This window comes from Crocuta crocuta, unplaced genomic scaffold (genome assembly GCF_008692635.1).
Source record: "Crocuta crocuta isolate KB4526 unplaced genomic scaffold, BGI_CrCroc_1.0 scaffold291, whole genome shotgun sequence".
Taxonomy (NCBI): domain Eukaryota; kingdom Metazoa; phylum Chordata; class Mammalia; order Carnivora; family Hyaenidae; genus Crocuta; species Crocuta crocuta.
Window position 1 is genome coordinate 1,310,340 of NW_027527977.1, and position 26,594 is coordinate 1,336,933.

Here is a 26,594-nt window from a genome sequence, read left to right on the forward strand (position 1 = left end):
TCTCTCTGAGAACAGAGTCAGAGAGTAGTTTTACTTTTGAATTGATATAATTTTGAATAGATAATTTATTCAAATAGTAAAAAATTTCAAATCTACAGAAAAATATATAAAATCTCTCCTTTTCACTTTATTCCCTGGCTGTTCAGTTCCCCTCACGGAAGAAAATAAGTGTTTTGTTAAACAAGTGGTTTCTCTCTTTCATTCCAAGGATATATGCATGTATGCATGGGCTTTTTAATTTTTAAAAGAATTTATAGGATTCTCTACACACTATTCTGCACATTGGGGATTTTTTCCCATACCTTATAATAGTGATTTTTTTTCAGTGCTTACAAGCTGTCCATTCTTTTAAACACTCATGGAATTCCCTTCTTTGAATGTCTCATAATTTATTTAACCAGTTCCCTACTGAATATTATATAGATGTTTTCAATCTTCAGCTATTAGAAATAGTGCTACAATGAGAAACCTCACACTTACATAAATAATTCTGCAGATATACAAGTATATCCACTCATAAATTGCTAGGAATGTTGCAAAGTTGAAAGATATTAAGCACTTGTGATTTTAGCAGATTATTGAAAGATTGTTCTCCATAGTGGTCATACATTTATCACTCTATCCGCAAAGGGCAGAAGGAGCATAGATGATAGTACTTCCCTCAATTTGAGCCCAAACAGAGGCTGTCAACTTTTTGATCTTTGCAAATTTGGTTGGTTAAAAAAAAAAGAGGCTACCTCACTTATGAAGGAGGTTGAGTTGAGTATTCCTAGAAGAATTTAATGAACTTTGCTGTCTGTTCATTTACTTTGTCCTTATGGGGTAATTTTAAATTGTTTTCTTATTTATTGATTAGTACTCATTATAAAACAGAAAAGTGGCTGTATGTCTTTGATCTGAGTGGCAAAGCCTGCCCACCCCCCCAACTAGCTTTGGTTTATCTGTTTGCTTTTGTAAGTTTTCTGTTGGTTTGCTTGTTTGTTTAGGTCTATGCCATGCAGACTTTTCGATATTAATATAATATGTCTCATATATTTTATATCATGGTTTTTACTTTTAATTGTAATATTTTAAAAGACTTATTCCAAGACTATGAAAGAATTCTCCCATCTTCTAATTACTTTGTGGTTCTGGTTTTTTATGTTTAAGTTCTTGATCCATCTGGATGGTGTTTTGTTGTTAGATGCATGGTATAGATCCAATTTTATTTGTTTTTTTCCAGATGGCCACCCAGTTGTCCCAACACCTTTTATTGAAACTCCATCTTTTCCCTACCAGTATAAAAAGCAAGCTTCATCTTACACTAAATCTCTCTGTACAAATACACTTTTTTAAGTAGACTGATGACTTTGTCTTCCTAGCAATGTTGTCTCTCTCTACTTCTAGCACTGCATTTCCTTTTTTATGTTTTGGGGTTTTTAAAATTTATTTATTTTTTTAAATTTTTTTTATTTTTTTTTTTTTATTTCTAGGNCCCAAAATTTATTTTTATTTATATTTTAAGTAGGCTCCATTCCCAACGTAGAACTTGAACTCATGGCCCTGAGATCTAGAGTTGCATCTCTACCGACCCAGCCAGCCCCTCTGTTTTTGTTCTTAGAGTTTATACTATATCAGTCAAATAATGCAGAACTCTTTATGCAAGAGCCCAGATAGAGGTCTTTACAACTTAAAATGTATTTATTTAGTGCAATTTATTACTTTCCTTTTGAATAATCTACAGAATTCTTGAATTTTCTGAATGTATAATTCATCTCTACATAATGCTTTCCCTTCATCTTAAGACAGTAGTTCTTAATGTTGACTTGAAATTACTTCAGGAGCTTTCAGAACATTCACATACCCAGAGGTGAATTGATATGGGGTGACACCCATACATTAAAAACAAAAATAGGGGCACCTGGGTGTCTCAGTCAGTTAAGCATCCAGCTTCAGCTCAGGTCATGATCTATTGGTTCATGAGTTCCAGTCCCACAGTGGGCTCTCTGCTGTCAGCATGGAGATAGCTTTGGATCTTCTGCCTCCCTCTCTCTGCGCCTCCCCTGCTCTCTCCTCTCTCAAAAATAAACATTTAAAAAATAAGTAAAAACAAAAAAGCCCAGGTATGGCGGCAGCAAATGTTGAAAAGTATAAGTAGACTTATTTTTTAAAATGGCTCTGTTGATGTAATAATATACTCTATTTTTATGGATTTCCTATACAGTTTATTCTTTCTAGCAATTCTCTTTTGCTCTAGTTTTTCATTATTTTCTTTGGAAGGAGGGACTCATAAGACTATTGTTATAATTAACCAAATGAAAAAATTTTCATTTAACAAATGTTTACTGAGTATTTATTATGAATCAGGTGCTGTGCTAAGTGTAAGGTGTGGAATGGGGAACAAAACTGTCACTTTAAAAAACAAAGTGTTGGTGTTTAAACAAATCATCATTAAGCCAGGCCCTTATTCATATCATTATAAGGTCCTTATTCATATCATAGATTATATATGTGGTGCTATAGAGAACGTTCCTTTCAGAATAGTTTGGGAAACCTATAATACATTAACCTTGTCCTTCAGCTCAAGAGTTTACTATAGCTTGTTATTATAAGACAACTTATTTAATAGAATATCTTTTTTAATTTAAAAAACTTTTAACATTTATGTATTTTTGAGAGACAGAAGGAGACAGAGCATAAGCAGGGGAAGGCAGAGAGAGAGGGAGACACAGAATCCGAGGCAGGCTCCAGGCTCCAAGCTCTCAACACTGAGCCTGATGTGGGGCTTGAACTCACTAGCTGTGAGATCAAGAGCTGAGCCAAAGTCGGATGCTTAATCGACTGAGCCACCCAGGTGACTCTATTTACTAGAATATCTTATTCAGATTTGAAAATATTCTCAATTTTGCTTTCTTTTTTTAAATAATTTATTTTTAAGTAAGCTCTACATCCAGTGTGGGGCTCAAATTTACAATCTCGAGATCAGGAATTGCATGCTCTACCAACTGAGCCAACCAGGTGCCCCTCAAATTTACTTTCTAATCGTTGCTTCTTAGAATAATCCCAGGGGTGCCTGGGTGGCTCAGTCAGTTAAGCGTCAGACTTCGGCTCAGGTCATGATCTCACTCTCTACGAGTCTGAGCCCCACATTGGGCTCTGTGCTGACAGCTCAGAGCCTGACGCCTGCTTAGGATTCTGTGTTTCCCTCTCTCTCTGCCCCTCCCCTGCTCATGCTCTCTCTCTCTAGCTCTCAAAAATACATAAACATTAAAAAATTTTTAAAAAAGAATCCCAAAGATAGGTTCAAATGTGCTAGTTTTCCATACATATAAATAAAATTGAAGTCATAGCTATGTGACTGGAATTTAACACATATGAATTGTTGCTTTTATTTAATAACTTTGGGTATTGCAATACTAAGTTAAACAAATTGTTTTTAAGGCAATATTATTACAATTACAGTTGATAAGAATTATCTAGTGATAACAATGTAGAAGTATCCTTTAGTGTTTATTTTTAATTGTCTAAAGTACATTTCCCCCCAAAAAACAATAATAATTCAAAAGGAAGGAAAAATCCTTACTGACTTATAAAAGCTTGAAAATCCGGTGTTTTTATTTCTATTTAAAAATACATTTAGAGATTCTTTTTTGTAAAATAATGTGGAAGCCAAGAAACTCAGTAAAACAGAGATCCAGAAAACATTTTCCCATTAACTTTCCACTTCTAGGCTGCAGCAGTTATGGACATTGAAAAAAAAATTTTTAACTTTTCTTAATAGTTTTCCCTCATTGCACATTTTGCTTTTGAGTGTGAAAAATGAATGCCCTGAAATCATGGAGCAAATTCTTTTTTATGCTTTTCTCAGATTCTGTAATTTGACCTCTGTTGGCTTTTTGAGAGTTACTCAGTATGAGTCACCCACTGCTGACTTTGTTATTGAAAAAACGAATACTTAGTGTTTTCTACTTTTTTGGAAAGAGGGTAAGCACTACTCGGCTTATAGACCCTAAAGCCTTGTACTTAAAGTAATCCTGCTTAAGCAATACCCCTAATCCCCAAACATCCATCCTACTTCTAAAATATTCTTGAAACGACATGGTATAAAATGGTCATACATGCCAGAGTTGGTGTGTTGCTTCCGTGGTTGTGTAAAAATGAGTGTGTGTGTTGGGGGGGGACTGGTTTTCAAGAGGCACAATGCATTGAAATTAACAAAATGGCTTAAAGCTGCTCTGCAAACAAACAAAGAACCAAGGCATTCCCCCCTCAACTTAACAAAGATATGAGGTGACACAGCAATATTTGCCGTCTGGAAACAGAAGGAAAAAGATTCTTAGCCCTTTCTGGATCATTCTTCCACTACAGATTACTGTACCTGCCTGCTGTTCACGTGGGCATTTTCTCCCACCACAGAGGCCCAGAAGCTCATTCATCTTTATCTTCATGGATCAGTCAGATCCACGAGAGTCTTATTCACATGCTTTTTTGATCCTAAAATTCCTAATTTTCTCAAACTTGTTGACTCTAAAATAACTTGCACTACAGGACTTAACTATAGATTTGTTCTCCTTACTGAGTAATACATGTATTTTAATTCATGGATTTCTTTATTCATTCATTCTTGGGCCCTTGCACACAAAGCTTTTGTGGCATGATACACACATTTTAACTACTTATCAGAGTGTCTTCACTTACTACTTCTTTTGATGTAGCATCGCTATACATCCAGTAACAATATTACATTGCAAGCAAGGGAAAGCAGTAAATAGAACTAAGGGAAGGAAGGATCTGGCTGTCAGTGTAAATGTAAATAGCAGCTGTTCCATTCAAACTGTTTTTAAAACTACCACACGGTGAGAGCTTTGCATATAATGGGCCAGCATCAGGTTTTAGCATAAAATTGAAGAGACATGCTGCTACCCTCCTCTTTGTACTGTTTTACTTCTCCCACTACTGCACAGGCAGTGGGGGACCAATATATATTGTATATCATAGTGTCTGTGAGAATGTTATCTAAATATCTCTTGTGGTAATATCGCAATATGCAGATGTCTCCGTATATGTAACTCAACATACTGTACAAAGATGACACCGAATGGGTTATTGTGTTCGTGGCGAGTTGCTTTTAAGTCCTAATATCACCCGAATCTATCCTTTGTCATGTGCTGCTGCCACTGTTTCATCAGGCTTTCAAACTTTACACCTCAAATTTGAAATGTCTTGAATTATCTCCCTTCTGTCATTTTTCAGCAAAAGTGACCATCCTATGGCATTACTATATCCCTAAAAAGAGGGGGGAAAAAAACTTGTTGCCACTGTTCTGCCAAATAGGCACACATTTTCTTTCCTAATCAGTTAGCGTGATAGGCCGCTGGTAATCAGCACTTTAAAAATATTGCTTGTACCTTGCAGCTTTTTCTGAAACTGTGACACTTCACTAACTAGCACTACCCAGACTAATCAGTAAAGAGACCCTTTCCATTTAGTTATATCATCTTCCTATTTAGAACAAAGGGAAAACAATGATGTTTTCCTATTGCGTGAATATAAAAATCTTAACTAAAAACTTGCCACTGCTTTGAAACAGAAGGTGTGTGTGTATGTGTGTGTGTGTGTGTGTGTGTGTGTGTGTGTGCATGCGCACGCGTGCATGCAGGGGTGAAAGTCATGATCGATGATTCACAAAACATCATCTAATCTTAATCTCTATGATTACCACCTTCTCCTCCTTTGAACTTCTATAAAATATTTTATCTGTAACACTCATTTGATACTTGCAGTACCATAGCTTGTGTTATATATAATATCGTTGTAATGTCAGTAAATATGAACAGATTATAGTGTTTATATAGGTTGCACTATAAATTATAAAATGCTATTCAGGTGTTTTTGCTACTATTACTGGGACAATTGCCCTCCTCCTAGGAACAAGGACGGCCCTTTCGATATGAAAGGTATGTATTTCGATATGTATTACACCTACATAGCACTGCACCTTAAACAAAATATGTGCTCAGTATATGTGCAATGAAAGCTCACTTTTTTTTCTTTTTTGTATCTTTTTTAAAATTTTAATGCTCAGGTAAAATTGTCTTGAGGCTTGAAACTACTATTGTTTTCAAGGCTGAAATACCTTGCCAAAACTTCCTTTGCTGATAAACCATTTTTACCTCATTTCTCAAAACTTCACTCAGGTTTAAGATTTTTTGTGAAAGACCAAAAGTTATTTCTGATTGTATTATACTTTAAAAGGATTGAATTTTTAACAATGTGCTTAAGAAGCGTTGTGCACTGTGCTAAAAGGTACTGAAGGCTGCCGGAGAGCCCGACAGTGCGGGTCATATAATCACATAATATAGTGTCCTTGGCAACATCGTGGTAGGAAATTGATGAAAATCCATTTGTTCCCCCCTTCCCAAAGCATTTCAGCTTCTTTGAAAAGTTACGTGGACCCTTTGCCAATATTTTGATAGATCTCATGGGAAAGATAACTGAATATTTCAGATATGCTAAGAATAGATGGGAGGGTGAGCAACAACAGCATGGCAAGCCCAAGGAGCTTTTTCCTGAGGCCATTAACGTTCAGGATCTGAGAAGCCAACCTGGTCTACTGGCCAGAGCCTCTAGGGAAGTCAAAACTCCTAAACCATGGTTCTGGTTTCCCCCTTTAGTTTTTCACATACGCTTGTCTGGTAAGTAGCTCCTATTTCTCACTTTCTCTTCATCCCACCCCATCCCCACCCCACCCCCAAGAGTCCTTTCCCTAGGATTGTTTAGAATAAATAGGAACGGTGATCTATCAGGCCACAACCAGCAATGAGGCTTGAGGAAAATATAAAGTGTTACTCTTACTGAGTTTAGAGATTTGTGAAAAACTGACTTTTATTTTCTGCCAACAGGGGAAGCTTTACACTTGGCTCGGGATTTTGGCTACACTTGTGAAACAGAGTTTCCAGCCAAAGCTGTAGGAGAGCATCTTGCCAGACAACATATGGAACAGAAAGAACAGACAGCAAGAAAAAAGATGATCCTAGCGACCAAGTAAGCAGAATGGGAAGTCTCTATGTGCCTTCTCTCTCCGTTTTTCCATTTTCTTTGAATGAGAGAAACAGTCTAGTATGTACCAGTTCTTTACGACAGGGGGTCTCACACTTCGGTAGCTAGATGTGTTATACAGGACACCCCTACCCCCGGCCTTGCGCCCATAGCAAGACTTACCAACTGCCTGGGCTATCGTTGACACTGAAGTGTTTTGAAAACCTCTCCAGAATATGCAGGAATTCCTAGGAGAAAAGTATGTTTAGGAAATGTAGATTCCAGGCAAATATGCCATTAGCTGCTATGTAATTTGGTGTAAACCACTTACTGCGCCTTAATATACACGGGGGTGGGGGGTGGAAGATCTTCAAACAGTATGAATGTTTGGAGAATGTGACAAAAGAGGATTCAATGTGTGATGATCAGATTTTAGAACTAATAGTTCCAGATGGCCTAAATTATTTCTAAATTAGTCTCTTATTTGGGGGCAAACTTGTNAAAGAGAATCCCAAGCAGGTTCCCACTGTCAGCACAAAGCCCAGTGCAGGGCTTGATCTCAGAACTGTCAGATCATGACCTGAGCCAAAATCAAGAGTCCAACGCTTAACAGACTGAGCCACGTAGGTGCCCCCGGGCAAAACTATTAAAGAGATAGTATGAGATAGACCGTGTAAAAGACGTTGCTTCTTGGAAACTGATGAAAAATGACTTCCCAACACATTGGCTAAAATTTAAATGGGCTCAAAATGCATAAAACCCACACTAAATATTTCTTCTTCTATCAACTTCTAATGTCACACAGTTATTTTTTTTTCCCTCTTACAAGCTTAAGGGTTTAAATGGGATACCTGCCACCCAACAGGTTTGCCCAAGATACTTGAGTCCCTTATTAGAGATTTGTGCTGCTTGTGGCTGGCACTGTTTGGGTTTAGGATATATTTGTGTCCTGCTCCTCTGAGAGTAGCTTAGATGATTCATCTTGCCCCAAAGAGAAGGAAAACAAAAGGTGGTGGCAAAGGAGAAAAAAGATAAAACAAGGAAAGGAAGGGGAAGGGAATAGCAGAGAAAGAAAAATGAAGATCAAGAGTTAGAGAAAGAAAATTATAAGGCAGGTGTAAAATGTGGACTTAAGATTTGGGGAAAACCTTGTTCTTTGCAATCTCCTGAAAACTTGGTAGAAAGACCTGGATCTGGATTATTTTGTGTGGCAGATCTCCTGGGGGATATTTACTTCTGCCTTGCTTCTACTCTTGCCTTCTTCCATGGGAAGACCCAAAAGGGTTTTCATCAGTAAGGTTTCAGTTTCTCCAGAAGGAACCGAAAGTGTATGTAGTCAGTTTGAATCCTTGATATAATCTTGGGAGAAATACAAAGACGTGTTACCGATCAAGAAAAGAATGCAATGCTAGGAGTCAGGTAGTGTCCTGCAGGTGTTCCCAATGCATCATATCATTCGAGCTGGCAGGATTATACTGATTTTCCCAATATGTGTACCCACGTGACACCTCTGAATAACACTGATATCCCCACATACAAATTATCCAAAAGAAAACAACCTTTTATATATATATATATATATATATTTTAAAGATGTTTATTTTTTAAAGATTGCAACTGGGGGGAGCAGAAAGAGAGGGACAGAGGATGGGAAGTGGGCTCCGTGCTACAGGCTGACTGCGGCCTGATGTGGGGCTTGAACTCACAAACCGCGAGATCATGACCTGAGCCGAAGTGGGACACTCAATCGACTGAGCCACCCAGGTGCCCCAACACCTTTATATTTTCTACCTCAAAATTAGTTGATTAGGTTTCATCAGGTGAATTCTTTTTTTAATGTTTATTTATTTGAGAGAGAGAGAATGAGAGTGGGGATGGGGCAGAGAGAGAGGGGGAACAGAGACTCTGAAGTGGGCTCTGTGCTGACAGCAAAGAGCTCAATGTTGGGTTCGAACTCACAAACCATGAGATCTTGACCTGAGTCCAAGTCAGACACTTAACAGACTGAGCCACCCAAGCACCCCTCATCATGTATATTCTAAGACCTTCACTCCCTAACCTGGAGAAATCCTTCTTCTTCTTTTTCTTTTTTTAAACATTTTTATTTATGTTTGAGAGACAGAGAGAGACAGAGCACAAGTGGATGAGGGGCAGAGAGAGAGGAAGACACAGAATTGGAAGCAGGGTCCCCTCGAACCCACGAACCGTGAGATTATGACCTGAGTTGGATGCTTAACCAAATGAGCGCCCAAGGCGCCCCAAGAGAAATCCTTCTCCTTGTCCTCATTCCCCCAAGAATGGTTCCATAGCTGCCCACCCCTACCACCTGCAGCAATGCCACCATTAACATTTGAAATATAAGTTCTCATTTTCTTTTTTTTTTTTAAATTTTTTTTAATGTTTTTTAATTTATTTCTAGGAGAGAGAGTGAGAGAGAGCGAGACAGAGCGAGACAGCGTGAGCAGGGGAGGGTCAGAGAGAGAGGGAGTCACAGACTGAAACAGGCTCCAGGCTCTGAGCTGGCAGTCAGCACAGAGCCCGACACGGGGCTCGAACCCACGAACCGCGAGATCATGACCTAAGCGAAAGTCGGACGCTTAACCGACTAAGCCACCCAGGCGCCCCTAAGTTCTCATTTTCTTGAGAGTTCCCATAACTCTGTTTAAATGTTTGTGCATTCAAACCAATGTGGAGATTTCATTTTCACAGAAGTTCAGTGTTAGAGGCTCTTGTGGGGATTAGGAGAAGTACTTTCATATTTGTCAAAGTAATGCTGAGATGTCTATTTTAGAGTAGTGGATTCTTTTTTTATGATTTTTGGTTTCATACAATATTGCAAAAACATCTACTTTCCTTTGACCCTTCTGCCCATAGCTGGACATTTGCAAACCATTAAATATCAAGCAAGAATTGAGTTCAGTAATTCCAATTACCTTATTTTATGTAAGCGTAAAGAGGCCATAAGCATGTAGAAATTAGGAGATAGACTGTATAATTTTTTTGTCTTTTTGGTTGTTTATATCCATCTCAACTTCCTATTAGACAATGTGAAATGAGAATTAAAGAATCAGAGAAATGCAGTCATAGCAAGCGTACACAAAACAAGTAGTCATCAATAGAAGCGGGTTAGTTAAGGGATGTGTAGGAATAACATGCCTTTCCTGCAATGCATGGAATTGTTCTGTGTTCTGAGCAGTTTCTCATTTTCCAAAGGTAACTCATTGGACATTTTCAATTAAAATGCTCAATGTTGAAATGCTCAACTACATGGACATTCATTACATTCTAGTTAACTCACCTTTGTTCACAAGACCATGACAACTGCATCAAAAATACATATGAAATTCAAAATATTCAGATGAGAGATCAATAGCTGATCTGCATTGTTGGATTGGCTTATATGTTTCTTTTTTACTTCTATGAATAAACAAATTCAGTCACATTTAATTATGTTGCCAACTGTACAGTTATATGAAAGGCCCACTGACTAACGGTCTAGTCTCCTAATTCCTCTTAATTTCTGTGTTTTGTTGATTAGCCAAATATTTTGGTGTAATTAGACAATTATATATAAGAGGGGTAGAAACTGAATTAGACAATTTTTTAATTCAAAAATGTACCGGAAAAAATATTTGATTCATGGAAAAACACAATTTAAACTTCTTCACTGAATTTATAACTAAATATGCTTAACATTTGATCTGCATTAGGGTAAAGCAGAATTGTTAACAAGTTTTAATTGTTACCATCACAATAGTCGTCAAAAGGAGAAACATAGAACTTGAAATTCAGACATCAGCTTAAAAATTATGTCCTTAAGGACAGTGACGTAAGTGATAAAGTTAGAATTTATGATTCACCAAAGATCATCTTGTGTTACATAATTCATAATGTGACATTTTGTTTTGAGAAGTATTTCTTATTGTAGCTTTATAAATAAAATTTTAAATAAGGATGAAACTAGTCATAAAAATAATAGCCCCATAACTGTCATAATGAGATGATGATCATAATTGCCTAAGGGGAGTCTACAAAATTGTCATCTGTTTTTAAGTCGAGAAGCTGTCCTAAGTCAGTGCGTTAAACAGCAGAATCAAATACCAGAGGTTGAGAATTCTGGAACTTCTCCCGATACAGCTTCCTGTGTGGTGTAGCTGAATTGCTCAGCATGAGTTAAATTTTTCCACCCTCTGCCTCTTCATTTCTTCATCGACTTTCAGTTTATTGTAATTTGCTGTAATGTTTCTATGGTAAGGAAGTTAATTTACCAACTTATAAATTAATTTATTCAATTATCCAAATAATTCCTAAATCCTACCATAAGAACTAAAGTAATGTTTCAACCTTTATTTTAGTTTTTAAATATAATTTAATCTGATATAAAATTAAATACTAATCTATAAACAACTCCAGTATTTTTTTGTAATAATGGATCATACTGATCATCTACCACATAGTAATTTCTATTGCCGGTCTGTGAAATGATAGCATGAGTCTGTATTTAAAATTTTAGTCAGAAATTTCCTAAAAATAAAGCTAATACAAAGCATAACAGATCATGATGCCCCACTAAATGGCATCATTTGATGCCACCGACAGGCATCAAATACTTAGTCTAAATTGCTACTCATCCATTTGAACATAGGCAATACACCTGACAGTCAGTCAACTAAGTCTAACTCAGAACAGAAAAAGGGAGAAGTTCAGATCAAGTATTCTCAATGAATGTATATACATGCAATTGTTAAAAGCATGCATTTAGATGATGTATCGCAGAGATTCAACTAAAACATTAGCTGGAGGATATGGAGGATCTTGTTTAATTTAGAGCAGATAAGAGCTAGCTCTCTTTTTTGTTTGTTTGTTTTTCCTCTCCTTATGGCCCCTTTTACTTTCAGCTGTGTTCAAAATGAAAAAGGCAAATTCTATGAAATAACAAAATATGAAAATAATGCTGGCAATAAACCTGAGGATTATTGTTCATAAAAAAAAATCACAAATGATCTTTAGAAAAAATTTTAGGCATCTAATAATAAAACTCCACTGGTTACAAGACATTTTATCACTTTTTGGTAGTTATTTGTTCATGACACAAATGCTTTGGTGAGGAATTATTGGCTGGGTCCATGAAGGGACATTCACTTGGAATAATTTGGCTCTTTTGTACTTGTCTTTGGCTACATTGGTAATTACAGTCAGGGCCAACGGTTTGATTTTATGACTGTCCGTGGAAACCCAGATGAAAAGAATTAATCGCTATCTCATTATCCCTTGAATATGGAGTTGCATGACTTTAGATGTTGTATTCTTTTGAGAAATTCCTTGGTTGTCCTTTACTTTATTCTTCAGCTACTGTGTTAATCCAATGTTTTGTTGTTGTTGTTATTGTTGTTGTTGTTGTTTAAAAAAGAACTGTTTTCTTCATATTTTTTGCTTCTTTAGAATTACAGCATTTCGATTATGGATCACAAAGGCTTTTCTGTTATTTGACATACTCAGGAATGTGGTAATTAAAACTGAAACTAGGGACCAGAAATCACAATTGTTTAATGTTAAGAAAAGCAGCAGGAAAATGCAATTAAGAGTACCTTTTGCAAGAAACCATCTTACATGGTGGATAGCAATCATTTCTGTGAGGCTAGTGGGCTGAATTGTGACAAATAAATATGTACTTTAAATATTAAGATATAATACTTGGTTCACAGGAGTCTGAATTATCATGAAATACTGGGAAACAGGATTTTCCAAAGTCTGCTTGAGTCATGGCTCTCTGAAAGAAGCCTATATAACTTGACTTAAACTTGTTTAGAAAGGTGATATCCCCTCCAAACATCACATTTTAATTGTAAAAATAGCAATGATTAAGTGTGATCCTTTCATATAGGTTTTTCCTTAATCTATGAATAGTCACCTTAAAAATGAACACTGGTTTTGTCAGTTGCTCATGGGCTGTGTCACGTCAAAAGTTTTACAATCGTCCTTTAGTGCTTGAGTGCAGAACCTCATCTGTGTGTTGTAGATGGAACTTTGGAGGTTGCTTTATGGAAGTTTATCTAGTCCTCTTTTAAATGGGAAAACAAGCCTTTTGTAAAATATCACAGGATGAAGTTAAAGCCCCATGTTGAGTTCAATTTCATTGTTGAATCTTTTATTCTAGACAAATTTGTAAAGAATTCCAGGACCTCTTGAGCCAAGATAGATCACCACTGGGGTCCTCCAGACCCACTCCGATCCTAGACCTTGACATCCAGAGACACTTAACACATTTCAGGTAAGACTGGTTTTCCAGTTTCCTCAGATTCTTTTTAAATTGTTAAACTATCTTTATTAACCCAGGCATTTTTACATTCATATCACAGTGCCGTTTAGAGGTATCACTTATATATTCATATAGTGACTGACTGAATCTTTTGAAATTGCAAACATCTAAGATCAAATTATAAAAAAAACTAATGCATGAAGCAGTTTAGATCAGAAAATCTAGTGTCTGTGAGATCTTCAGGAAATTGTGACTTTGAAAGTGAACACTATTATTTCAAATAATAGTACTTTTGAATGAGGCTTCTGAAATCATTTAAATAGTTCTTTATCTTGGTGAGGCACATTGTTGAATGGACAGATGATATGACACAAATTAATGGGATATCATACACTGATATTACAGGCGTGTGTTAATTTCTGCCCAATTAGAAATTGCAAATGGTTCTTAAATTAGACCACACAAGTTTATTTTAAAGCTTCTGGAATGTGTTACTGAAAGCATATCCAAATTTTATTTTCTGAGATTCTTTGGAAGAGAATAGAATTTTTTTCTGGATATTTATGCTCTAGATGCAATGTGGAAAGGAATATATTAATTACTCGGATAATTTCCAGTTTTAAGACTCTAAAATTCTAATGCCTTACATGATATTTCTCATCAGTGTAAAAAACCACTTTATCCTCTTTTAGTTATTATCATTTAGCTTAAAAAACAATGCTAACAAAAGACTATTACACATTAAATTTTAAAATGTTTTCAGTACCTCTCACTGATTATACTGCTGTTGAGGAAGATACTCCATTATATATAAAAATGTGATTTAAATGAGTTGGAATTTTATCTGCAACATCAGAGGTTTTATATAGAATATCTTATTTTGTATAATGCCACAAGGCTCCTCAAGATGTAATAGATACATCTTTGAAGACTAAACTTAGGGTTTACCTTCTAAAAATGCACCACATGTACTAAACATATATTTTATGAGACTTTTTCTTACCACTCAGTTGGGTTACTGAAAGTGAATGTGATAAAACTGGTAGAAATGACAATGCCCAGAAGTTAAGAGAAAAAGGCTTTGGAGTAGAACCGTCTTCAAATCCAGACCCTGATACCTGTGAGCTGCGTTGTTTTGGGGTAACATGCATTCTTTCCAAGCCTTGATTTCCCTAGCTTTAAATGGAATAAGAGCAGCAGCGTGGATGGAACTGGAAGGTATTATGCTGAGTGAAATAAGTCAGTCAGAGAAAGACAGATGTCATATGTTTTCACTCATACATGGATCTTGAGAAACTTAACAGAAGACCATATGGGAGGAGAAGGGGAAAATAGTTTCAAACAGAGAGGGATAGAGACAAACCACAATAGACTCTTCAATACAGAGAAGAAACTGAGGGTGAATGGAGGGGTGGGAGAGATGTAAAATGGGTGATGAGCACTGCGGAGGGCACTTGTTGGGATGAGCACTGGGTGTTGCGTGTAAACCAATTTGACAATAAATTATCTTAAATACAGTACAAAAAAAAATAAATGAAATAAGAACCCTGCATTATGTGGTGGTAGTGAGCTAAAGTGAGCTAATGATTATAGATATGGGTGCCAGGCTGGCTCAGTTGGTAGAGCATGCAACTCTTGATTTTGGGCTCATGAGTTCATGTTGGGTATAGAGCTTACTTTAAAAATAATGAAATAAAATAAAATAATGAATATAAAGTCAGCATTTAGTAATTAATGTACTGTTTACCACTGATCCAGGCTTAAAAGGTATGGTTTGCTCCACTATCATATCCATACAGGTACATTTTTTCATTTTTTAAAGTTTATTTATTTATTTTGAGAGAGAGAGACTGGGGAAGGGGCAGAAAGAGAGAGGGGGTTACAGAGAATCCCAAGCAGGCTCCACACTGTCAGCGCGGAGCCTGAGGCAGGGCTTGAACCCGCAAACCCTGAGATCATGACCTGAGCTGAAATCAAGAGTCAGACAGTTAACCAACCAAGTCACTCTGGTGCCTGAATAATTTTCATATTTTTATTTGTGCACACGCTAAAGATATTTGTAATTTTTATAGACGTTCAAATTCAGAGCTTAATAATAATTTTCATACAAATTCAATTCTCAATTTAAGGAAGTTTGTTAAGTTACCAATATACTCTAAAGAAGCACGTACTGTTAAAACTTGGACAATTCAGGGGCGCCTGGGTGGCTTAGTCGGTTAAGCATCCGACTTTCGCTTAGGTCATGATCTCGCGGTTCGTGGGTTCGAGCCCCGCGTCGGACTCTGTGCTGACTGCCAGCTCAGAGCCTGGAGGCTGTTTCAGTCTGTGACTCCCTCTCTCTCTGACCCTCCCCTGCTCATGCTGTCTCTCTCTCTCTCCTAGAAATAAATAAAACATTAAAAAATTAAAAAAAAAAAACTTGGACAATTCAGATTTCATATCATGGCTACCAGGTTATTTGCAGTTACAGGTGCCACAGCCTTCATCAGACAGTGAACTGTCCTTTTTCAGGCTCAAAGCAAAATATAGCATCAATGTGTAAATTGAATATTAGTGACAGTATGAAATAAATAGACAAACCATTTGTTTACTTAGCATAGGCACAGTCTGCTAGTTTGTTGATACTGTAGTATATTGCCAACTTAATGTCACAGAACTCCTTATAGAAAACTGTCACCTCTAAACTTGAGCTGAATGTTTCCTACATGGGCTTTTGTATGCTCTTATTTACCTTTCCTCAGGCAGACTATGGTAATAAGCTAGTCCGGTGTTGCCCAGGGAAGAGCTAAATATATTGAAAATTCCTCCCGCCATCCTCAGCAAAAAGAAGGCATTATATTTTGAGTGTAAAACTCTCAAGATTATGTATAGCTACAGATTCTCAATCACAATAATTTGAAATGCATAGCCATACCTTAAAACAATTTAACACCACATGGTATATCTATTTATACAAGTATCATCTATACAATTTTGTTAATATAACTTATATATTGAGTATTTTGTTATCAGAAAGTTGTGATTTCCTATTTCTTTATTTATTGGGAGAAAGAGAGAGAGGGAGAGAGAAAGAGAAAGAATCCCAAGCAGGCTCAACACTAATAGCGTTCCATCTCACGAACGATGAGGACATGACCTAAGCCAAAATCAAGAGTCACTTAACCAGGTGAGCCCCAAAGGTGCTCCTAAGATTTCCTATTTATTGTGCCTTTCTAATATTTGTTAGATTTTTCATTTACTTTGCTTTAACTACATTCTAGATCACTTATTTTGATGAGATCTTGTGATTTCATAATGGAAGGTAGAAGGATAATAGAAATCACTTAATTAAAATTTGCTTTATAGCAAACTTCTTAGATTATATCTTTTTTATTGTGATAAAAAGCACTTAACGTAGGGCTGCCTGGGTGGCTTAGTCCGTTAAGCGTCCGACCTTGGCTCAGGTCATCATCTCTGATTTCATGAGTTCAAGCTCTGCATGGGGCTCTATGCTAACAGCTCAGATCCTGGAGCCTGCTTTGGATTTTGTGTCTCCCTGTCTCTCTGATAGTCTCCCACTCATGCTCTGTCTCTCTCTCTCAAAAATAAATAAACATTAAAAAGTATTTTTTAAAAAGCTCTTATTATAAGTTTTACCATCTTAACCATTTCTAAATGTATAGTTTAGCAGTGTTAAATATATACACATTGTGGGGTACCTGGGTGGCTCAGTCGGTTAAGCGTCCAACTTCAGCTCAGGTCATGATCCCCTGGTTCATGGGTTCAAGCCCCGCATTGGGTTCTGTGCTGGCAGCTCAGAACCTACAGCCTGTTTCGGATTCTGTATCTCCCTCTCTCTCTGTCCCTCCCCACTCATGTTCTATCTCTGTCTCAAAAATAAATAAACTATAAAAAAAATTTTAAATATAAAATATATATATATATACACATTGTTGGGCAACAAATCCCCAGGACTTTTTCATTTTGCAAACCTGAAACTTGATAACCATTAAACAATTCCCCATTTCCCCCTCCCCGTAGCCCCTGGCAACTACCATTCTACTTTCTGTCTCTGTGACTTTGACCATTCTAGAAGCCTCATATAAGTGGAATCGTACAGTATGTCTTTTTGTGACTAGTTTATTTCACTTAGTATAATGTTCTCAAGGTTCATCTGTGTTGTACTGTGTGTTAAATGTCCTTCCTTTTGAGGCTGAATAATACTCCATTGTATGTATATGCCGCATTTGGCTTATCTATTCATTAATGGATACCTGGGTTACTTCTATCCCTTGGCTATTGTGAATAGTACTGCAATGAATATGGGTATGCAGGGGCACCTGGGTGGCTCAGTTGGTTAAGTGTCCGACTTCAGCTCAGGTCATGATTTCATAGTTCATGGGTTTGAGCCCCGCGTTGGGTTCTGTGCTGACAGCTCAGAGCCTGGAGCCTGTTTCAGATTCTGTGTCTTCCTCTCTCTCTGACCCTCCCCTGCTCATGCTGTCTTTCTCTCTCTCTCAGAAATAAAAAACGTTTTAAAAAATAAAAAAAGAATATGGGTATGCAAATATCTGTTTGAGATATTGCCTTCAATTCTTTGGGACATAAACCCAGAAGTAGAATTACTATATGATATAGTAATTTTTAATTTATTTTTTATTTTTTGAGAAACTGCCATAGACTAATAATTTATGAGAGAGATTTTATCATACAGGATTAAGCAGAGTACAGGTAATGACCTTGGGTAGTTATGAAAATGCTTTTATCTTTCTATTCAAGGTACTTAGCACACAGAATGTGTCCAATAAATACGTTAATTCTTTCTCACAGTGGCTGCACTGTTTTACATACCCACCAACAGAGCACAAGGGTTCTAATTCCCCCACATCCATGCCAGTACTTATTATTTACTATTTTTGTTTTTGTTTTCGATAGCGGCTATCCTAATGGGTATGAGGTAATGTCTCATTGTGGCTTTGATTTGCATTTCTCTAGTGATGAATATGTGAAGCATCTTTGCATAAGCTTGTTGACCATTTCTGTGTTGTTTTTGGAGACATACCTAGTCAAGTTTTTTGGCCCATTTTTAATCTGGTTATTTGCTTTTTTGTTGTTGATTTGTAGAATTCTTTATATATTCTGGATATTAGCCCTTTTAGACCTATGACTTGCAAATATTTTCTTTCATTCTGTGGTTTGCCTTTTTATTCTGCTGATTGTGTCCTTTGATACACAGAAATTTTTGTGTTGTTCAACTTGCCTGTTTTTACTTTTGTTGCGTGTGCTTTTGCTGTCATACCCAGGAAATCCTTACCAAGTCCAAAGTCATGAAGCTTCTCCCTTATGTTTTCTTCTAAGAGTTTTATTGTTGTAGGTCTTATGTTTGGTTAGGTCTTTGATCCATTTTGAGTTAATTTTTGTACATGGTATAAGGTAAGTGGCCAACTTCACTTTTTTGCATGTCTTAAACTATGTCCTTTTAAACAAAAGATACATGATTGACATTTCCAATTAAAACCCAACTTGAAATCTCCCAATTTAGACCAAGTTTAAATGTATATATATTTTTTTATACTGTGCATTTATTAAAAGAAACCTCAATAGACTAGCTTAATAGGACAGTAAAGGTCAGCTTGCTGCCTGACCCTGTAAAAGACTTCATGCTTTTTAAGTATAGCCCTTAAACCTGATTTCACAGCACAGTCTTTCTTGGAGCTTTTTAAAAATCTCAAGGACACAAGCACATTTTAAATTATCTAATTTGGGGCGCCTGGGTGGCTCAGTTGGTTAAGTGTCCGGCTTCGGCTCCAGTCACGATCTCACGGTTCGTGGGTTCGAGCCCTGCATTGGGCTCTGTACTGACAGCTATATCAGAGCCTGGAGCCTGTTGTAGATTCTGTATCTCCCACTCTCTCTGACCTCCCCTGCTCACGCTGCCTTCTCTCTCTATATATAAATTTTTTTAAAATTTTTTAAAAAATTAATAAAATAAAAGATCTAACTTAATAGGTCAAGACTAGCATTGGACTTGGACCTCTAGGTCATTTGCAGAACTCTGAAGTTGATTCTGATAGTTAGACATCTTTAAGAAACAGAGCCCTAGGATGTTTCTAGACTATTAGCTTTTTTTTTTTTAACGTTGGAAGAAGAACAATTCTAGTTCATTTTTAAAATGACACTGAGAGTTATATAAAGCTCTATATTGTATACTAACGTATTAAAAGGATCCTACATTTATTGTACTGCTAATAATCTCGGTAAAAATATGTCAGCATAGAATGTGTCTCTTTCGTAATTTTCTACTGACAGTGGTAACTTTAATTTTGATAGGAGCATAAGCTCAAGAGAAAAATGGATTGGAAAGGAGGCATAACACATTTAACTTTGAAAATAGTCCATTGGCAGTCTGATTTTCTACAGTTTTTGCTGAGTTCTGGGTGGAAAAGAAGTAAGAAGACAGCATGGTTGAATAGGCATAGAGAATGCTCTAATTAGTAACATCAATTTGTGCTGCTATTTTACTTGGTCAAAATATTGTTCCCAATGCAGACCACTTGAATTACACCTTACAGGGTGGCTGATTGAGAACTGTGGCTTACTTTCAGCACATTGAATGTGTCTAGGTAAAGCTAGGGAATGATCTGACCTTATAAAGCACAGATAACTACTTCCAGTTTTCTGTGGTAGTTGACATATTAGTGTGCTCTGGGAAACTATAGCAGTGACCCTTCTCCAAATCCATAGCCTGGAAAGCTGCTTGTTTCCATCAAAATGACAGGAGTCAGGTTTATTTATTATTTATAATTTACTGAGTACCATCAAAAGTGTGGAGAAGACAGCAGATACCATTACACCCACTGGAAGGGTAAGAGAATTGATTGAAATCTGCAGAAGAGCCTGCAAATACAATTTCCAGGAACAGTGGTGGCAATTAGACAGAGGTGGCATTGGGCCTCGTGGACTGAACACGCTCAGTGTAGACAGAAACCCAGGTGCCCAATTTTCTGCAGTAGTAGGAATTCCCCTCTTTGCAATCTCAGGAAATCTTAGCAACTTTTCCCTTGTCTCTTACATTTTCATAATTGCCTTGAATCTAAAGTCCAGCAAAAGCATGTCTGACAACATAAATAAGGGGACGAAGTTAGACTATCTTTAACGCTCAATTCAGAAAGAGCAGACTATCGGAAAAATGAGGAAATTTTCTTTCTCAGCAGCCACCTTGGGAACCTGAAATTTAATTGTTTCTTGTATTTTGCTGTGGTAATGGCCAGTGGTACACAGATTGGGACTAAAAGATTGTCACATTCTTTGGGAACTTGTAATGTGGAAGAAAATTACTTACAAAGACTTTTGATATATGAGAGATTTTATAGTGAAGGATTAAGCACAGTGCAGATAATTACCTGCGGTGATTAGGAAAGGCTTTCATCTATCTATCCATAGTACTTAGCACATAGTATATACCCAATAAATATGTTAATCAAGGTAGATTATGATAATATCTCTATTAGGTCTTGGATGTATTCTCCACTGGTTTATTCCCAGGGCCCTGGTGTTTTAATTGAACCGTGGGCTGGGGAAGTGAAATGATCAATGTGCTTAATTCTTCTGTTTGAGTCAAAAAATGTATTGGCATCACACCTTCTTAAAAATAGACCTTTCTACTACTCCCATGGTTCCTGGAAAGAAGAAATACAGTAGCAGCTAACTGTATTATTTGCTGGTGATTACATTTTCTTCATTGATTCTCAGGGTTGGGAGGCCCCTTACATTTCCCACTCTCTCTCCACATGTGGACGTTCTCTCCAACAGCCTTGTCAGGTTGGCACCCACTCCGGGCTTAAAAACTTTCAATGATAGACTGCTCTTTTATTACCTAGGCACTCTTTCTGTCTCTGACAACTCTATTTGAAGCGCTTTCCTTCCATGGAGGAAACATCTGTCTCCCTGACGTCCCACTCCCTGGGGGCCCTTCCAGAGTCAGTTTAGTTCTGTTTCCCTCCCAATTTCTAAAGACAGCTCTGGTGTCTGAGTTTTCTCTTTCTGGGCTGTTCATCTCCCTTTTGCTTTAGTGTTCCACATATGACACATGACATGAATTCCAGTCAGCTCAACTATCTGCTCCACAACACACTCAAGAGAGGATGTGTGTCTCTACTTAAACATGATACGTTTGGTTTTTGGAGAAAAACTCCAAAAGTGTGTATGTTTCGTTTCTTGTTTTTATTTTCTCATGNTGGGGAAGGGAATCAGCAGTGAATGATTTTATTAATCTTGTGAAAGCATTCTTGCATGTCACAAGAGAAACGAAGGCATTTCAATTAAATCTCTAATCTCAAAAAAGAAAACACCATGAAATATATTATACTACTAGGCTGGGCATTTAAGAAGTTAAATTATTAAGCCTCCTTCAGGAAGTTCTGCCAGTTCAAGGGGCCTTCCAGGACCATTTTATTTAAGAATATTCAAAATAATGAGGGGCGCCTGTGTGGCTCAATCGGTTGAGTGTCTGAGGTCATGATCTCGCTCCTCATGGGTTCAAGCCCCGCATGGAGCTCTGTGCTGATACATCAGAGCCTGAAGCCTGCTTCAGATTCTGTGTCTCCCTCTCTTTCTGCCCTTCCCCTGCTTGCATTCTCTCTCTCTCTCATATAAAATATAAAAAATTTAATTAAAATAAGAATATTCTAAATAATGGGCCCAAATTGTGAAGAAAAAAAGTCCTATATTTCCCAAACTTAAGCTCCTTTATGTAAGGTTGAAATTAATCTTTAAAACTTAAACCTCAAAAAAGTAAATACCATTCCCACATTGAAAGCAACACATAACTGTAAGTGGTCATCTTTTATTCACTAGGTAAATAGGGACAATTTCTATTTACATAAGATTTAAAATAGTCTCCTTTGAAGTAAAATTTTCACTAGTAAAAATGTACAGTAAAAATAAAACAGGCAACAGTTTCACTTCCATAGCAGACGAGTGGAACCATGATGAACTTCTTGTATGAACCTACAGTAAATAACTTACATTCACTTAATATTAGGCAAGAAATTTAAATCAGTTGCCAATATTTATCTTACTTCACAAGTTGCATGGCACCAAAGCAAATGCTGCAGGAGATACACATAAAAAAGCATCCCTTGAAGGTCACTTGATGACAACTTAATGGATTTTTAGGGTCAGAACATAGGAGACTAGTAATGCAAACAACAGAAACCCAAAGCAACTGATTCTTTTTTAATTAAAAAATTTTTTATGTTCACTTATTCTTGAGAAAGAGAGAGTGACAGAGCACAAGCAGGGAAGGGGGACATGGGGATACAGAATCTGAAGCAGGCTCCAGGCTCCCAGCTGTCAGCACAGAGCCCAATGTGGGGCTCAAACCCACGAACTGCAAGATCTTGACCTGAGCTGAAGTCCTACGCTCAACCAACTGAGCCACCCAGGTGCCGCCAGAGGCAATTGTTTCTAACATCAAGTCGCAAACCTGGCCCTGTAAAAACAACAGTGAGAATAATTGCCTGGGGAGTGCATGGTTGGTGGAGAAATTGGGTAAGTTGTTATTTAAATAATTTCTATCTTTTTGGAGCTCTCAATTTGGGGAGAGTCTGGGGAGACAGTACAGGATTGTGGGAAGCACTCAGGATGGGTTCTAGAGACCTAACTTGGTCTCATCTTGTTTCCAGTTGACAGTAAGGTTTTAGAGGAGACATTTTACCAGGCTGCCCTCTCAATGTTCATCTATAAATTGATACATTTCAGCTGGATGATCTCTACATCTCTATAGTTCATTCTCTACCAATGATCTTTTACCCTATTCTCCCATTTCCTGATCCCTGTTAAATTATTATTCATGTTGCGTTCCCATATGATCTCATTTTTTTCTTTTTATTTTCAGAAACTTGTTCATTTTAAAAATTTGGCAATTGAATAAAATTCATCTAAGAAAGCACAAGAGCCCAAAGCTTAGCATTTCCATTCCTTTATTCTAAATAGAAAATATGAATTGCCTGATAGGGAGAAATATAAGGAGATGGTTAATTTATTCCTACAAGCTCTATTCCTATATGAAAAAATAGGGTGCAGATGTCAAAAATGTCTTCACCTTCAAAGAGTTGACTAGAATGTGATTGACTTGGGTCTTTCGTGATGCGTATGCAATGATTATATCCTTAACCTCCTTTGCTAATGAGCTGGATTGAAGTAAAATGGAATCATAAGGACTCAATCCCCTTTGGGACGTGAGTAAGTGGCTGAGAAGAGCAGGAAGAATGATACCTTAGGATGGTAGATGGGCAACACATCTCCCAGTCTGGCAGAGATTCAGGGCAGTCATAAATACCCTTCTCCAAAGTGAGTTTTACAGAACACTAGCCTCATGAGATGCTCCATCAAAGTGTCTCATGGCCAAGTGCTTTATGGTTCAGGAAACCCTGCCTATTATACTCCCCTTGAAGTATGCCAGTTAGACATTAGCATATCAAAAGTTCCCAGAACCCTTTTTGAATGGAAGAAATGCTTGGCCCCTTGTTTCCAAAACGTGATCACAGGAAGGTTTTTTCTGAGAATAACTACATCTCATGAAACTCAGGTTCTACAGATGTTCTTGGGGAAAATGCTAAATTCTTCATTCTCTTTTTCTGGGAAGGATAGCAGACATGGTAGTTAGGTGTTAATTCTTGGCCCTGGGGGGGGATATACCCAGCTCCCTGGTTGCATTTAATTTGAATAGGTACCATTTAAAAAATACTGGCGTTTTGGACCCATCCCAAACTAATTAAATCAGGATCTCTGGAGTGGGACCCACACATTGGTACCTTTTAAGAAGATCCCCGGGTGACTTTGGGAACTGTATCTGGGGTTGAGAACCACCAGCTGAAGGAAGCACAGAACATTTGTGAGTGCTGTCAAGGCCTTGCTAATGAGTACATTTCAGTAATTTCTCACCACCAGAGAACTACATACCTTAAATATGTACCTCAGTTAAACTCCATTTTGGGGCACCTGGGTGGCTCAGTCGGTTGGGGGTCTGACTTCTGCTCAGGTCATGATCTCACAGCTCATGGGTTTGAGCACCGCGTCGGGCTCTGTGCTGACTGCCGGCTTGGAGCCTGGAGCCTGTTTTGGGTACTGTGTCTCCCTCTCTCTCTGACCCTCCCCTGCTCATGTTGTCTCTCTCTCTTTCTCTCAGAAGAAAAAAAAAAAAACAAGAAAATTTTAAAACCCAGCAACTCCATTTTAAAAGCACTTAGGGCTGTGGGACAATATATGTAGAAAATAAGCTCAATCAGACAGTTTCTCTCTTCCTCTATATTCATAACCAGTTAGGCTCCCAAGTATAGATGCCATCAGGTTTTGGGAGAATTGGCCAGGCTACTTTCCTCTGGGTAAGATCTCTGTCCATAGCCTATATTCAGGGTTTGTGGTGCTTCAGAGAGATGAAGCGCCTTACCCTCACAGCCCTGAAAAGAAGTTAGTTTTGCAGAAAAGACCCACAATCCTTTGCTGGTGCTCTCCAGGGGCTGGTTCCCAACCTCCTGCCTTCACGACTGTTCTCAGGAGTGGAAGAAGGCATTTTTCTGGCTGTCACCTAAAACTGTAGTGGAGAGTACGGACTGAGCCTCAGGCTACGTTTGGACCTAAGCCTGCAGAAGCTGAATAATCCAAGAAGGAAAAAGAAGGAGGTTTATCTTCCCTTTAAATCTTGCTGTCTGCATGCCTCCAGAGGCCAAAAAAAAACCCCAGAAACAGGTTGGTGACAGTGGCATCTCTATGCAGTTTGGGAAATCAAAGATCTATGATAGCAAACACCCATTAGAATGAAGCAACATAACAAAATAATGAGAATAATAATCCAGACTGTTTCGACCTTTACATACAGTGAAAGAAGTGGAGGAAGAAAAGTTTGCTTGTCAAACATTTTCCAGGTAGAAAGTTGGAATTTGACAAAATGAAATTTGCTTTTACTCTAATTACCTGAATGATGATGGTGGGTGGTTTTCTCTTGATTCACCATCTGCTAGTGTGTAGCGTAATAGTATCTATCATATCCATCTTTTTGTGTCCTGCAAGAAAGCTAAAAAAAATCCATCCATGGTCGTCAGACACACCTGAGTGACTCAGTCTTCAGTGGCTTAGTACTCATGACCTAGTACTCATGAGGCTTCCATTTTCTTTTCAATATATTTTTTTAAACTTTTTTTTTTTATTAAATAGGCACCACACCCAATGTGGGGCTTGAATTCAGGACCTAGACATCAAAAGTAGCATGTCAGGCCCCCCCACCTTTTCAACATATTTTAAGTCAGTATTTGCTTGCTTTTTGGAAAGGATGGGCTGAATCCTAGGTCCAACTGTTGCCAAGATGGGAAGAATTCACGGGAAGATTCCATAGGAGTTTTCTGTAGGCTATGTTTTTACAAATTGCTGTAGTGTTTAAATTAGTTTAGACAAATCAGTTAAAGTAATGATAAAGTATTTCTGAAGGACAGCTAGAACAATATGGAAACAGCTTTGTAACAGTTCTTTGGCCTACAACAAATCTAGTGGAATGTAAACCATATTTACTTAGATTAAGGAAAGTAAAATAGCTCTTCTTCCTCAGGTAGTTATCTATTGAGAATCTTATATTAATTTATAGTCCAAGTATGCACTGAAGCTTTGGAAATTTTCATGATAAACATGTAAGGCCTTAGCCACAAGCAAAAAAAAATGCAGTTACCTGGAGATCGTAAGGTGTGAAGAGAAGTTTGTGAAATTTCTATTACATGGAAAGTTCTTGATAGGTTCTCATCAATAATGTCAGGTAGTTTATAAGTATAAACACTGAGTTAAAGATACACTGTTCCCAACATCTTATCAGCAAATTCACACAGGGAAGAAGAAGAAAGGATTCTAATTTATTCTCTTCCAAATAGCAATTTCTTCTTTCTAACCTGTTTTTTTTTAATTTTTAAAAAAATGTTTATTCATTTTTGAGAGAGAGAAAGAGAGAGACAGAGATTGAGCAGGAGAGAGGCACAGAGAGGGAGATATAGAAACCAAAGCAAGGATCCAGGCTCTGAGCTGTCAGCACAGAGCCCCATGTGGGACTTGAACTCACAAACCATTAGATCATGACCTGAGCCAGTCATTTGCTTACCTGACTGAGCCACCCAGGCACCCCTTCCCATCTGCTATTATTGCCTCTTGCATTTCTGTCTCAATTTCTTCATTTTTAACCCTACTTAAAGAGAATAGAGTTTGAATGGTTGCAATACATTTTTCCCTTAAAAAGTTAAAGTCTATCATCAGTGGAGCTTATTCAAATCAAGCCCATTGGCCAAGAAGAGATTAGGAT

At 37.5% G+C, this 26,594-nt stretch overlaps 1 protein-coding gene across 1 annotated transcript in view; it reads left to right on the top strand.

Moving 5' to 3' along the window:
* The window catches only part of TFAP2D (transcription factor AP-2 delta), a 58,607-nt gene that overhangs the window by 24,817 nt on the left and 7,196 nt on the right, over positions 1–26,594 (top strand). Inside the window, exons 6-7 of the mRNA XM_077752861.1 lie at positions 6,882–7,023; positions 13,175–13,288. Coding sequence (XP_077608987.1) covers positions 6,882–7,023; positions 13,175–13,288 — 256 coding nt within the window. The remainder of the gene's footprint in view (positions 1–6,881; positions 7,024–13,174; positions 13,289–26,594) is intronic.